Source organism: Salmo salar, chromosome ssa13 (assembly GCF_905237065.1).
Source record: "Salmo salar chromosome ssa13, Ssal_v3.1, whole genome shotgun sequence".
NCBI lineage: Eukaryota > Metazoa > Chordata > Actinopteri > Salmoniformes > Salmonidae > Salmo > Salmo salar.
Genome location: NC_059454.1, coordinates 77647466 through 77663483, shown reverse-complemented (window position 1 = coordinate 77663483; position 16018 = coordinate 77647466). Strand labels below are relative to the sequence as shown.

General features: G+C 42.2%; 1 protein-coding gene across 4 annotated transcripts in view; it reads left to right on the top strand.

Annotated features, from left to right (window-relative positions):
- The window catches only part of LOC106567978 (cytospin-B-like), a 175485-nt gene that overhangs the window by 73514 nt on the left and 85953 nt on the right, over nucleotides 1–16018 (top strand). Inside the window, exon 1 of one of the 4 annotated variants that reach the window (XM_014137917.2) lies at nucleotides 8397–8776. The exons of the other annotated variants lie outside the window; for them this stretch is intronic. Coding sequence (XP_013993392.1) covers nucleotides 8737–8776 — 40 coding nt within the window. The 5' untranslated portion in view covers nucleotides 8397–8736. Of the gene's footprint in view, nucleotides 1–8396; nucleotides 8777–16018 lie in introns of those variants that run through there. 4 annotated transcript variants of the gene reach the window in all.

Below are 16018 nucleotides of genomic sequence, written 5' to 3'. Positions count from 1 at the left end.
CCAGCGACGGTCGGGAGTGGAGGACTGGGGGCTCTGCAGTGAAATAAAACAATAAGAACTAACCAGTTGAAGGCATTCAGTTGTACAACTGACTAGGTATCCCCCTGTCCCCTGTTGAAATAGATGAACCTGACTGTCAGTGGACAGACCAGACAGGTCTGTAGAGCTGCTGCTGATCAGCCAGTGTAAAATCCCATTCGGCATTATCATGTAATGGAAGTGTGTTAGTCTAGTCAACAACGCATACATACTGGGTTGACTGTTGAGACCTATATAATGGTTAAGACATAATGATGGTTTTTGAAAGGTCTGAGATGAGATATCAGGCATGTTTGAAAAAAGGTTGGGCTTGTGGTCCGAGGTCTTTAAATGATATTTAAACGTCTTTGTGTTGTGAGATATATTCTGAGTGAAATGTCTGTTGCTTATCTTGATGTATTGATGCGGATAGCCGGGGCAATGCTTTACTTCAGAGTGTAGTGAAATGTGCTGTAGCTTTTGAGATTTGTACGATTTGTACCATGCTGTCAGTCATGATTAAAGATGGTTCAGCTCTATTGATTTATGTCTACTTATTATTTACTCGGTGTACTTGATCCTCTCACCACATTGCTCTGTGGTAAGTATTTTGTACCAAAGCCTGTTTTTATTGCTGGATTATGTGTGTAACTGTCAATATGGCTTCATTATTTCATTGTGTTACTTTTTAGTTTATTTTTTACTTTAGTTTATTTAGTAAATATTTTCTTAACTCTATTTCTTGAACTGCATTGTTGGTTAATGGCTTGTAAGTAGGCATTTCATGGTAAGGTCTACACCTGTTGTATTCGGTGCATGTGACAAATACAATTTGATTTGATTTGAAAGGGCTTGTCACAGTGATGATAGGCAATCTGGACTAACAGGGCTTTGATGGATGGATTTCATTACCCTAGCATTGTTCAGACTGGTCGGACATTACACAATTCAAAATCTGCTTTAATTCGTGATGTTTGATGTTGGTTTGGGTGTTTCTTCCAAATAACATATTGAACATTTTATTCAAAATGTTTCACTTGCACTAATATCTAGTTTGTGTTTGAGCATGTAGCAGCATAATTTTTCAAATGCCTCAGTTTAAAAGTAGGGAATGCATCAACACATACCTGTCCAAACTACACACACTGTTTCAACACCTTGATTTGTTAGTTTGTGTCACAACACCTAACATACATTACTATCACCTGACTAGCTAAGGCAGAATGTTAGGCTACATTCTTGTGAGGTAGTGATAAGTAGAATTTCCATCATGTCCTTGAGGCAATTAAAAAATGTACTTGATGTCTCTGCTAATTGAGTTAGTGTATGTCCTTTTGTTGCGATCATCAAGACAGTGTCCCCTAGAGACTGTGACTCCTCTTTCTGGTGTCCCTCTGTCTGCTCCTGAGACCCAGCCAGAGCCTGTTTCAAATACCACAGCATTTAAAGGGCAAATCCGCCACTTTTAACATGTGTGTTGTTATTATGAAGTATTTAGTAGTGTCCTACACAGTTTTAGGGTAATTTTATGATTTCATGTCTATTGACTGTTTAGTGATGAGCAAAGTGATCCCTGAGCAAAGTGATGATCCCTGAGATTACCAATAAGATGAATTATGAACAGTCGTTTTTTGCTATCTATATAGCCTGTTTTCTATATAGTTTTCTGTTGCTCAGGTTGTCTTCGTCTAATATCATCTGTAAATATTTTGAATGGACGCACAAAAACCTATAGAATGATGTTTATAGTCAGCTTGCTCCAATATTTTTGTTGTTCAAGGCTCAAACTCCCATGATTCAGTTTGACAAAACCACTCCCACCCAGTGATGCCAATTTAGCAATTTTGTTGCTAGATTTAGCAACTTTTTAGCAACTGGTCACGAATGTTTGATCTTGAACAGAACTTACAACATCAATCAACATGTCTCAATCACAATTGTACAGACAGAAGTACATAAAAGAGTGGGAGTCTGTACCTGAACAAATGTCAAATCATATTTTCTGCAGAGATGGCCAGTCAATTTGAGTAACGTTGTTGTGTATTCTACGTAACGACGCAGTTTTACGTTATCACGCAATGACATCACAACGTCATTTAGCAACAAATTAACCTGCCTCTAGCAACTTACCCTGAAAATTGGTTGGCAACACTGCTCCCACCATCACTTTTCCAAGTTGCGGTTGCAGCTCAGGCAGCCATTGCGTGCTTTCCAAATAGCTTATATTTTTGTAGTGAATTACTTGTAAACGTCATACTTTTTATTAGTTCCAATAGGCCTACGGTGTTGTTGGATGGATGGTTCCTTGGGAAGTTACATAGGCTGTATTTGGATTTTTGAAGACTTTATTTCAGATGCAGCTAGCATTGCTATGTTACCATCAAAGATATTGCAGGCTTCAATCATGATAAACTAGGATTCCGTAGTGATTTGCCTGTAAATGTCATAATGAATGTTGTTCTTACAGGCCTAGCGTTACACGTTGTTTGGACTGTTTTTTAAGACAGTCGCTAACAAGTTTGCTGTTGTTGCAAATACTATTATTTCAGATATAGTAGTTGCGCTAGATAGCATGCTAACTAACCAGCATCATACACAGTTATTTATCTTTAGTTTTTTATGTTTAGTGTAATGCATTTGATTGGTGACAATAGCTAGGTTTCCATCCAATTGGTGACAGATTCTCATGCATATATTCATGCATTTTCAACTCTACCAATAGTTTTGTCACAAACTGTTGCGTTATATGGTCTTGGCATGTGCGCTCAACCGATTGCAAATGGGTAGGCTAGTCTACATGATGAGATTATTATGGATAATATTTTTATTTGTAGGAAAGGAGCATCAAGATCACCATGCAGTTTCACCACCCTGTGAAGTTCATAATGTATTTATCCGTAGCCTTATAAACTGAATGGTTTCCTGAGTTGTAGTGGGAGGACCACACACATCATATCATAGCGTGAACCAAAACTTCCTGTTTCCATCACAGCTGTCGTTTACTTGCATAAACGTATGATTACAACCCAAAGTAATGCGAAATGAACTCATGACGTAAGCTTCATGTTAACTTGCTAGTCAACTAAGTTAACTGCAGGCTAACGTTATTATACCTCAGAGAGGCTTATGGCGGAGCATTGCGCCATGGGAGATGAAATGCACCCTGGGAATTGTAGTATACTGTAGACCAGGGAAATGAAAAGCTTAAATGCAGTATGACTTAAAATGCTAAAACATCAACGTGTATCATATCTTACAGTAGTGCATATATACTAACAGCACAATAACTGGTTATTAAGTGGCAGAATTGTTGAGAGAGAGAGACAGACAAGGGGCCACATCCAGATGACTTATTTAAGCACTTCATCAATATTTAAATTAGGCCTTCCTCCACTGTGAGAGTAGAGAGTCCCTAGTGGAGCACCAGAAGGAGAGGAGGAGATAAAGAAAAGCAGTTTTTACTCTATAAATAACACCTTTATCATCAGCCCTGATGGGGTGAAGTGATGTGTACTAGTAGCTACTTCATTGATGGGTCCTTCCTTTACCGCAGACCTGTTCTGATTTAGATGCTGTGCTCACATTGAATGGATGCAGAGGACTGTAGGCAGTTTGAACTTTTAAGGTCTTGTGGTGTGTCACTGTTCAAAGGGACAGTTGTACTCAATCATTCTATAGCCTTTTCCAGTGTCTTGGCTTAAAGAGACACTAGATGTTTGAAATTGCCTCTGTGGATCAATATCAGTTAAGCCGAAACAAATATCTCTGCTGTATTAATAGCAAGAATACAAGTCCACAGCTGTAATTGGTGGCTTGACAGTGTTCATACTGACCAACTAAAGGGCAAAGAAAATCCCATTGCGATGAGTGATTCAGCCCAGACCCTCAGGCTGAAGGCCCTCTGGGCCTGTCTGAAACACACTGGGTACCGGTCATTAGGAGGTCAGTATGAATCATCAGAACCAACTAAGGTTATGAGGCCTTCACACCTGCTACCTCGTTTACTGCACACTGTCCACTTCCATTTCATTAAGAACCCACTGAGAGATGTTTCACTTGCTGTAAACATCGACCACATACTGACTAGCTAGCATAGTTAGCTAGCTGTTATAATTGGGCACCCACTCAACAACATATCTTTGTCTCAGTAATAGATTAATGAGTGCTGTTGTTATAGTTTCAAGTTCTGTTGTGTTTTGCTGTATCTATGAGGCGAAGGCCTATCAGGCATGTCATATTTCTCCCTTCATGGTGTAGTTAAGCCCAGTCTGTCTCTCAGCCAGATGAATACTGCCGCCTCTGTCAGTGACGGATGGGGAACAGGCACCCACAGGTTTCTCGCCATCTGTGTTGCCTCTCCAGAAGTATTATGATATTATAATATTATGTACTTCATTCATCAGCCCAGAAACCTCATCATTTAGACATTACCACAAGTCGTTGTGACTGATTTGAGAAACCTAATAAGGGGTTCTGGTCTGTCCTCATGCCGAGCGAGCGAGGCTTCCCCGAGTGTGTGATGAATGATGTGAGTTATCCCTCGGCCTGACTGACTGTCGCAGTGAAGGATGGAGAGAAGGAGGAAGAGGACGAGCGGAGGAGAGGGTTGCAGAGCAGATGGTTGTCTGTGGACGTGCCCAGACACCAGACTGGAGCTGCGTCTGAAATGGTTCCCTATTCCTTATATAGTGCACTATTTTGGATCAGGGCCCTGGTAAAAAAAAAAAAGTTGTGCATTATATAGTAAATAGGGTGTCATTTCACACACACTCTGGGACCCTGGAGGCCTGTGGAGAGGCCTGGATAATGTGGCCCTGAGGGGGCATTGTATGTCTTTGTTGCCCCATGGAGCCCACCTCAGACTGGGGCACAGTCACTCTCTCTATCCCCTTCTCATCACTGTCATATGAATTAATCAAATGTGCTTCAATACCACTGGGACTCCTCAGTCCTCTCTATAAGCATTCTACCATGACAGACACACACACACTCAGAGCAGTGGTAATGATGCTGGTCGTGAGAAATCACGACTCCACACCCACTCAATATATTCAGGTGGCGCTTTAAAGAGAAGGATTAACATGCAAACAGTCTATTTAGGCAAAATATTTAGATATTTCTCATCTGACATAAGGTTTGTACACAAACACACCTGCTGTTGGTCTGTTTACTGAAGTACATACAACATGCATCCATGTCATGGAAAACACAGGGGAAGGAAGAGGCAACACAGCAGCATCTCTGAGTTTAAAAAGTCTATGCCCATAATTTGATTTTTCAAATGTTGCAGCAGATATCAGAGACTTGTAAAGGAAAGAGAGAAAGGAACACACACACATAGTGACAGAGTGGGAGACACACTTAAAGATGGAAAGATAGAGAGAGGTTCCCTTCAAGCCAGATCACTCAATAAGGGACCAATCCAACCGAAGATGACACATCAGTTCACTCCCAACTTCATTTCTCCTACTGTGGCTTTTACCATCATTAATATTTCAGACACATACATTGTGAATGAGAATGAACCCACTGCCCCTCCCTCTCACACATCCCTCCCTCCGTTTTCAGACACACCCCTCCTGCAGGGAGAATGGCGCCCCCCAGTAATGCAGAGTCCTGCTATCAAGACACTGCTAGTGTGTGTGTGCACGTGCATGTTTGTGTGAGAGAAAGAGAGAGAGGGTGCATGCATATGTGTGTGTGAGGATGTCTGTGTGTGCATGTATATGTGTGTTTAGAGTTTGCCAGAAGGGTTAGAACCTAAATTATTTTCCAGTCGTTCTGACCAGCAAAATAAAGTTCTAAACCAGTTCGATCATTCCTTTTTTTTGCAGAGCAGCACCAGAATTAAAATAAAAACATGTCTTACCTTTTTGTAGTTAATAAATCCAATGTGAAACGTGATAACTATAGTCTCCTTAACTAGTACAGAAAAGGTCTTCTCTGAATCACGCTTGTAATGTTAGTAGATTACTAGACCATGCTTTCGAGGGGGAGAGGCAGTTCGCCTACACACGCACACACCAGGGTTTCCATTAGCCGGAAGGGCTAATTGCTGGCTTTTGGGCGATAAAAAAAATGAAAAGATGATAAGTAAAATCGTCCAGGAAAGGCTTTCTATCATAGCCTACACCCCGAATTCACACTTCAGAACCATTCTCACACTCCTTGCGTGCACGTACGCCTGCTGCTGAGGAGAGAGCGAGAGAGAGAAGAACAAACATTATTGTAAATGCAACCCATATTTATGTTTATTTGTTTTCCCTTTTGTACTATAACTATTTGCACATCATTATAACACTGTACATAGCCATAATATAACATTTAAAATGTGTCTTTTGTTTATCTATTTCACTTGCTTTGGCAATGTAAATCAAATCAAAGTTTATTTGTCACGTGCGCCGAATACAACAGGTGTAGACCTTACAGTGAAATGCTTACTTACAGGCTCTAACCAATAGTGCAAAAAAAAAAGGTGTGTGTGTGTGTGTAGGTAAGTAAAGAAATAAACATGTTTCCCATGCCAATTGTTAATATTGTAGGCCTATTTATAAAATCGAAACCAGTTCTTTAAATATGCTAATTAGGTTCCAACTGTAATGCTGTGTTTGCCTTAATATAATAGCCTGCTTATATTTTCCCTATGAACAATGGCTTCTTACTTTTGATATTAAACTTAACCTTTATTTATCTAGGCAAGTCAGTTAGGAACAAATTCTTATTTACAATGACGGCCTACACCGGCCAAACCCAGACGACGCTGTTCCAATTGTGCGCCGCCCTGTGGGACTCCCAATCACGGCCGGTTGTGATACAGCCTGGATTCGAACCACGATTCGAACCGCTCGGGAGCCCATAAAGAGTTGCATGTCAGTGTCGTAGCATGCTTCTCTTCCTTCGTATACACTACCGTTCAAAAGTTTGGGGTCATTTAGAAATGTCCTTGTTTTTGAAAGAAAAGCTATTTTTTTTGTCCATTAAAATAACATCAAATTGATCAGAAATACAGTGTAGACATTGTTAATGTTGTAAATGACTATTGTAGCTGGAAACGGCAGATTCTTTTTAATGGAATATCTACATAGACGTACAGAGGACCATTATCAGCAACTCCTGTGTTCCAATGGCACGTTGTGTTAGCTAATCCAAGTTTATCATTTTAAAAGGCTAATTGATCATTAGAAAACCCGTTTGCAATTATGTTAGCACAACTGTTGTCCTGATTAAACAAGCAATAAAACTGGCCTTCTTTAGACTACTTGAGTATCTGGAGCATCAGCATTTGTGGATTAGATTTCAGGCTCAAAATGGCCAGAAACAAATAACTTTCTTCTGAAACTCATCAGTCTAATCTTGTTCTGAGAAATGAAGGCTATTCTATGCGAGAAATTGCCAAGAAACTGAAGATCTCTTTCAACGCTGTGTACTACTCCCTTCACAGAACAGCACAAACTGGTTCTAACCAGAATAGAAAGAGGAATGGGAGGCCACGGTGCACAACTGAGCAAAAGGACAAGTACATTAGAGTGTCTAGTTTGAGAAACAGATGCCTCAACTGGCAGCTTCATTAAATAGTACCCGCAAAACACCAGTCTCAACGTCAACAGTGAAGAGGCGACTGATGCATTTAGAGCTCTAATCTCTGACAACTGAACCGTAAGGTGAATTATTGTTTTAGGAAAGTACATTTTTTTAAATAAATTGCCGATAAAGTTTTGCATATGCTACACATGGAAACACAATAAATTTGTTATAGGCTGTTTAAGGATATGTAAATGTGGCTCATTTGGCCAACATCCCTCGTTTATTGATGGCGCTGGCTGTGCCAGGTTGGATCTGAATGCATATGGATGTCCCGTATTAACCAGTTCCCATGCTTTTAAAATTACGGTTCTGTTACGGAACTTTTCCTCAAATGTTCAATTCTGTTCCCTAAACCGGTTCCAACCCCTGGTTTGCCAGAGCTCCAGTTAGTTCGGGATCCTGCTCTCTGTTGGACAGATGAAGTCAGGAGAGTTCACATGAAAGGGAAGGGAAGGGAAGAGAAGAGAGAGCTCTGATGTCAGCCTCTGCCAACAAGACAAATCATCCTTTTCCTCCCCTTCTTTCCTTCCTCTCTTCCTCCTCCATCAGTCTCTCTCTTTCATCATACTGTACAATGAGATTTACTTTGTGGAGGCAAAATCCACTGTGTTAAAAGCAGCAGTCATTTCTGCTCTATTGTGAGAGTGTAGAACAGCTCTGCAAGAGTCTGTGAGACTGAGGGAAGGAGGAGGAGGAGCAGAGAAGGAGGAGGAGGGCCGGTCTGTGTGCGTGTGTGTAGCCGTGGAAGCCACTCCCCCTCTGTGCTGATTCCAGCCGTCACTGGGCTAATGAAGCCCACACGGCTCTGCCTGCCAGCCAGTGTGTCACTGCAATGTCACCAGTCTGAATGACACATACACACATACACGTACACACACTCAAGCAGCGGGACAGCCTGCCTCCACTCACTCTGCCTCAGGAAGAGCTGGAGAGAAGAGCAAGAGAGAGAAAGGAAGGAAGGAGGGAATATTATTTTTGTCTCCTGTATGTTTTTGTATCTCTACCGGTGTATTGGACTTAGACGTTGCTACATACTGTTAGATAGAGAGCTTCTCTGAGCAGAGCCGGCCTCCCCAGCTGCCGGGGTTCTTGGATTAGTCCGTCCCGGTGGGGAGAGCTGCCGACCGGACCAGCATGGGGAACCAGGCGGGAAGACTGGAGGAGTTCGAGTCAGGTCTGCTACCTTACCGTACTGTATCGTATGCCAGCTTAGCACTGTTTACTCACCACTCCAACAGCAATACTCATTCACTTCATCAGTCTATCTAGTCTCTCCCCCGCCACCCTGTCTCTCTGACTCTGTGCTCTGTTGATGTGGGAGGTAAACAAAGCCATACGTTGCCAAATAACCTAGTTATGAATATGATCTCACTCCGTGTCAGTAAATCCCATTTAAAAGATTCATTGTCAGACATATGGAGCTGTACCTAGACTTAGTGCCAGTTGCCCTGAGCGTTGTCTGAAGCTTCGTACGTGAGTGTACTTGATGGTTTGTACTGTAGGTTTACTCGGCCCTTCTTCTCTTATTGCTCAAATGCTTCAAAGAAGGATATTAATTGACTAGTAGCATGTTTGTTTGCATGTGTGTGTGTGTGTGCATGTCTTGTGTATGTGTGAGTGGTTCACGGTGTCTGGACATGAAAAGTGCTGAGTGTGTTTTATCTTCCAGCAGCTTCCTCTCTGTCAGAGGCAGGGAATCAGCCAGAGGAGATGATATCGCTGTCCCATGTACACTCACTCTCTCTCTCTCTCTCTCTCTCTCTCTCTCTCTCTCTCTCTCTCTCTCTCTCTCTCTCTCTCTCTCTCTCTCTCTCTCTCCTAAGGATAGACTGCTTAACACATTTCCATAGCAAAGTCTCTTTTAACTTCATTCAGCAGCCTTTAACTTCACATTAGTCAGAGAAACCACTGGTATCTCTCATCTCTATTTTCTCTCTCATCAACAAATGGCCCTTTCAGGTTGTTTCCTACCTCTGTCCTATCCACGAACAGCATATCTGCATTATCAGCTCCCGTCTGTGGGCTCAGTGGCTTCTAGTGTAAACTAACTGATACAGAGGTGTGTGTGTGCCATTCATCTTTGTGTCTGTTTGTAGGAGTGTGTGTGGGAGCACCTCCGTATGTAGCCAGATCTCTTTCCACCCCAGCCAAAGATGCCTGTTCAGTGTTCTAGTGTGGGTAGCTAGTGAAGTCTCTGTGTCGCTGTAGCCAAACAGGCAATAGAGAAAAGCCAGGCAGCCAGTGAGGCCACAGCCCACACTACACAGAGTAGCGGTTATCAGCTAGTGAGTGTTAAGTCGTGTCATTTCGGAGCGGTAGTGTGTGTGGTGTGAGATAGCACGGCAGGCTCTGATTCAGAAGGCTTCAGTAGGGAGCTGCTGCATGCCAGCAGGAGAGATTAGACTCTTGGTTCCTGTCACACAAATGTCTCTACTCGACTGCTCGCGAATAGGTCACTCAAAAGAGGGAGAGCATTTAGTTCAGGGCTTAGGTGTTTACATAGTTTTTGGGGGGATTTAGCTTCTAGCCAAGGCATAATGATTTATTTGAACTTTTCATAACATTTCATAACATATTGTTATTACTGTAGATCTAAATTGGCCACATTTGGGGCGAAGAACACTTCAGACATGACTCGTCTGTACTGAACACACACTCACAGTGAGGTGAGGTGTCCTAATGTCACCTTCTCAGGGTGACTTGTCCTCTAGAACAGCTGGAAATAAACCCATCATCCCCGTGGCGTGATCCAGCTATGCTGTCACTTCCTGCTGTCTGTCTGACACTGTGTGTTTGTGTGTACGAGCATGTGTTCCAGTTCATATGAAGCTAAACATCTGTCAAGTATTTTGAGTACATTCGGTACACACACACACACACACACACACACACACACACACACACACACACACAGTCTGTTCGATCCCATAAAGCCCTGTATTATAATTTGATGAGCTCTACTATAATGTTAATCAATCATGCTATTATTATTGTCATACCTCCACTGCCCCATCCAATCAAACAAGCCTCCATATAGTTAATGACAATTGATCATGAAATGGGCAGATTTTTCCTCATGTACTGTAGCCTAATCTCCTGATGTTTAGAAGTCTGCAGAGGAGAGGATAAATCGATCCATGAGAGAGGGATTTGATCAAGGACACAGAGGATTTTAATCCATTTCTCATCAGGGCTGCTTCCTATACTGGTGTTTACTGACACCTAGGATAATGCAGTCCACATTAACACGATTGCTCCCAAATAAAGGCCTAGCAATAATGATGTTTGCTCCTTGTGAGTCTATTCTAGGCCTGGTTAATGTAAAATCATTTTGTAAAATGTAATGTAAAATCATTTTGTGACTTTGGTGTAAAAAGGACATTATAAATACATTTAATTGATTGATGTTTTAGCCTCAATTTGGCAGGTAGACTGTGAGAGCCTCTGTCTGGCCAGCTGTGGTGTCTCAGATAGTATCTGGTGGAGTAGAATCACACAGCTGTTATGTGTAAGGTACGGAAGCAGACATCAGAAAAGGACGGAGCTCTGATTAACACTGTCTGTGATTAACACTGTCTTATCTCTGAGTTGAAAGATGAGATGGTTTTAAGTCATCTGGCCAGTACAGTCTGCGATAGTAGCGATACTGCTGTTTGTTTCTAAACCACTACCAGTGTGATTCACTGTCTTGTTGTTGCATGTTTATAGTTGATTATCTTGTCTGTATGCTGCACAAAATACTTTCCTTATTAGAAGATAAAAATAACCTTTTCTAAAATTATATAACCACCACCCTTCTTCTGACTGGGCGAGTCAGTTGTCCAGCGCTCTATTACACACTGGAAGAGTGGCCCAGTGCCCACACTCAGCAGATACTGTGATGATGACCTTATCAGTTAAATATTATGTCTGAACAGAACAGTGGGCCTATTTTCAGATCCGATTCCATGCAGTCCAGAGCTGTCTGGAAGCAGAATAAAAAACACGGCCCGTGGCGACTGGCAAGATGTTTGTCCAGTGAGGTGAGAGGGGGAGTCAGAGAGAGAGAGGGGAGAGAGAAAGAGAGAGGGAGGGCGAGACAGAGATACAGGGAGGGTTGGAGCATTTCTCATGCTCAAAAAAGGAAAGTGAGCTTTCACGGTCCTGTGGGATCCTCGCCCATGCAGCATAGCCGGGATGTTTGGAGGTAGTGGTCGTGCAGGAAAAGCTGCCAAAATGTTGAGAAAGCAGAGAAGCGGTTGATAGTACTAGGGTGTTTTTATGTGATACCACTGCAGTAATAACAGTGGTCACTGGAACAACATGACTGTTTGTAGACTTTGCTCACTCTTGAGCATCAGAAGTGTCAGTGAAGGAGAGCGATAGGATAGTCTACTACACACGGTGCTGGAGAGGCCCACAGGAAAGATTCCTCAACCAAAACAACACTACATAACCATGCTAATCAGACTGTGATAACACAGGCTTTTGTTTCTCAGACTTGCAGTGTGTCTACAGAGAAAGTACATTTTTCATTGTTCTGATAAATGTCTGTTCCTGACCTGACACGTTCACATTAGTAGTCTTATCACATTTACCGTCGTATGATCTTCAGTCATATTACGGTGTGTGTTTAAGCATGCGTGTGTGTTGGTGGGGTGGTATGCGAGGCATGTACACATCCCTGTGTCTGTGCACCTGTGCCAGTTGAGGCAGGAAACAGAGAGAGTTTCTGCTGAGAGAGGGAGAGAACGAGTGTAACGTAGAGTTCAGTTTATGCAAAGCGATTACCTGCAGATGGGCGGCAACGTGCTGGTGAGTTCTCAGGCGAGGACATCAGCAAATTTCACACACCACACCTCCCTGACAGCTGGCTGCTTTCATACATGCAAGGCAATCAAGCCATTGTCTCTCACATTCCTCATGTCACTGCAAGGGATGCATTTTATTATGACATTTAGCCTATTGTACTGCCTGTACTGTCTGACTCACCCAGACTATTATAGGCCTGCCCTTTTCACACTATCGTGTCGAACCCAACCGTATAATGCTGGCTTGTAGTAACCATAGCAACTTTGGTAGATGTGTAATCAGTCCAGCGCAGAACAAAAGAGTCAGGGTGATCCACACTGAGATCCCAACACATCTCCCAGTGGTTTCATTTCCAGCATTTCTTCTTCAGAACGTTCAAGATAAGCCTCTCGTACATAGATAAGACGCTCTGTCATGTTGACATCGATAACTGTCTGTGAGAAACAGGACGTTCCTCTTCACATCGATATCACTCTGCTGCTGAAATCGTAGTGATATTGTCTAGATCCGTTGCACCTGGCAAATACTCTTCAAGACTTAGCTGGGCAGAGTCAGACCATGACACGATGAGCATTAGCAAAACACACCAAAGAATGTGCAAAGAAAGACAAGGATTCTGCAGCATCAGCTCTATTTTGTTGCATAGAGATTCTTATTGGAGACAGACCAACATCAGGATTCAGGAAACAGACCAAGAAGAGGAGTCTCAGTGAGTTGCTGTAGCTAGAACCAGGTTAAAATACTATTAAAAATAATTTAAGTATTTGATATGTGTTTGATTGACCCTCTGGTTTAATGGACCAATAAAAAGGGAAAAGGGATACTTAGTCAGTTGCACAACTGAATGCAATCAACCGGAATGTTTCTTCCTCATTTAACCCAACCTCTCTGAATCAGAGGTGTGCGGGGTTTGCTTTAATCGACATCATCGGCGACCGGGGAGCAGTTGTTGTTGATGGTTAACTGCCTTGATCAAGGGCAGAACGGCAGTTTTTTTCTACCTTGTTGGCTCGAGGATTCGAACCAGCGACCTTTCGGTTACTGGCCCAACACTCTTAACCGCTAGGCTGCAAACCCCACCCATCTGGCACAAATAGTTACAAAAAATATAAAACTATAAAACAGAAATAAAGATTTAAAATAATATTTCAACCCAGGTCTGGAAGTAGCACTAATGAGGCGTTCCTGGTTCCCACCCAGTGGAGGCTCTTCAGAGGAGGAAGGGGAAGACCATCCTCCTCAGTGAATTTCATAAACAATGACAATTGTAAAACATTTAAAAAGTTAGCCTTTTTAGATAAAACTATACTAAATATAATCACGTCACCAAATAATTGATTAAAACACACTATTTTGCAAAAAAGGTCTACAGTAGCCTCAACAGCACCCTGTAGGGTAGCAACATGGCGTAGCCGGAGGACAGCTAGCTTCAATACAAATCCTAGGAGGCTCATGGTTCTCACCCCCTTCCATAGACTTACACAGTAATTATGACAAATTCCGGAGGACGTCCTCCAGCCTATCAGAGCTCTTTCAGCATGAACTTACATGTTGTCCACCCAATCAAGGATCAGAGAATTATCTAGTACTGAAAGCATAAGCTACAGCTAGCACTGCAGTGTATAACGTGGTGAGTAGTTGACTCAGAGAGAAAGACATTAGTTGAACAGTTTTTAATGAATTAATTTCTTCCAAAATGAAGGAGAAGCAAGAGAGAACTAGAGATTGTCAGTTTCACTTACTTAGCTAGAAAATGCAGCTAGCTAGTTTAGCCTACTGAAACACCCTGTTCAAACAGAGGGATGCTATGTTAGCTAGCTGGCTATGACTTCCCAACACAACTGGAACTCTTCCAAGTCAAGTAAGCTTTTTGTATTACTAATTTCTTGCCACAGGGGCCCGCCGGTGTAACTGCTTACTGACTGTACATTGTAACGTTACTGCATGATTGTAGCGGGTTTACTAACGCGTTAGTTCTATTAGCTATGTTACTTTACCTAATATGGTGACAACGATGTAGGCTGTGTGAAGCGGTTTGGCTTGGAAAGGTTTTTTCGCCTGGTCACATACAGCTGATGTGTTGTGCATTGAAGTCAACAAGCGAAGGGAAGAGGTGAGAGGAGGAGAGCGCATAGATGCGACAAGGAATACGAAGTGGCTGATATGAAAGTTAACTGTGTTTACGTGTGATCAGGGGTGTATTCATTCCGCCGATTCTGTTGAAAAACGTTTCTTAAACGGAAGCAAATGGAATAAAACGGGGATAAACATACCTGAATTTGTCCAATAGAAACTCTTGTTTGCAACTGCTGGACTAATGATTACACCCTATATCAGCTATATGCAGGCAAGAGTGTGTAAGGCGGTATTAAATGTCACTGTCTTTCCATGTGTCACCGTCTGTGACCTCAAATGTGTCTCTCGACCTGTGTGCACCTACATTGTAAACTTTAATTCATAGGCTTGGTTGTAGAAACCTTATGATGGGTATAGGGAAACATTTTGTATAATGTAGTAGCCTAAACCTATCGCTGTTACATTGAACGGGGTGAATGGAATATGAATGAGATTCATCCAATATGCTGTAATAGAAATAAGGCCATGATCATGAAAAAGAAAAATGTGTCCTCCCTCAGCTTAAACGGCACTGACCGCCATTGTTTCCACCACAGCAGTTAGGAGCCAGTACTGTACTGTAAACAAAGGGCTGTTCTGTGTTTGCAAAGCAAGGTGTGTCCTGTTTAAATGTCCTGTTTGTGTGTGGTGAAACATGGGCCCATACCCAGTACACACTACACAGACATTAAAGCACTAACTGCAGAATGGCTATCTGTGAATCATTTTTAGAAGCATGGTCAGAACTGTCTGCATGTAGCCCACCCTCATTGACCCTCAAAGACAGATTTAGTTGGATTTGCCATGTAAGCAGCATCCCAGTCTTTACAACAGTTTTTGTGTGTGAGGCATTTCAAACATCTCCTCAGAAGTTTGTGTGTACAGTATCTCTCAATGTCTAGTTATGGATTTCCTTCAGCTAGACTGTGAAGGATAATCCAATCCTTTCCTGTTTGTTCTCTCCATGGCTGTCTGCTCTGTCATCTCCAGCCACAGACCATATTTGTTTGTAGTCTCCCGGGACTGTTTTCATGAGTAGCTGGCCAGCGCATGCAATATTTGGTCCTGGGTTGTGGGTTCCGAGATTAATTTGTTTGTGATGTTCTCCTCAGCTGAGCCAAGCAGCCGTCAGCAGACCAGCCTGGTCACACCATCACTATCAGTTTTACTTTTCACAGTAAGCACACAGAAATGTCTCCTACTTGATTAAGTTGTTTGTCTCGTGGTAAACATTTCATTTCAGACACTGCCTGTTTGTGGCATATGGCGATATCCTTACTATTACCAGAAAATATCATTTGTTTGCCTTTTGGTTACTATGGAAAAGGGTGGGGAACGGAGGTGTCTTTTTTTCAATAATACCTTCTAAATCCTGCTTGTGGAAATCTCTCTCCCAATTTCAGATTAATCCTAAACCCACACATATATTACATTTCATCCTTTACAGGGATTGTTCCAGGAAAAATAATCTCAAATACTTAATCGTTTTCTAAATCATGTAGGATGTGTA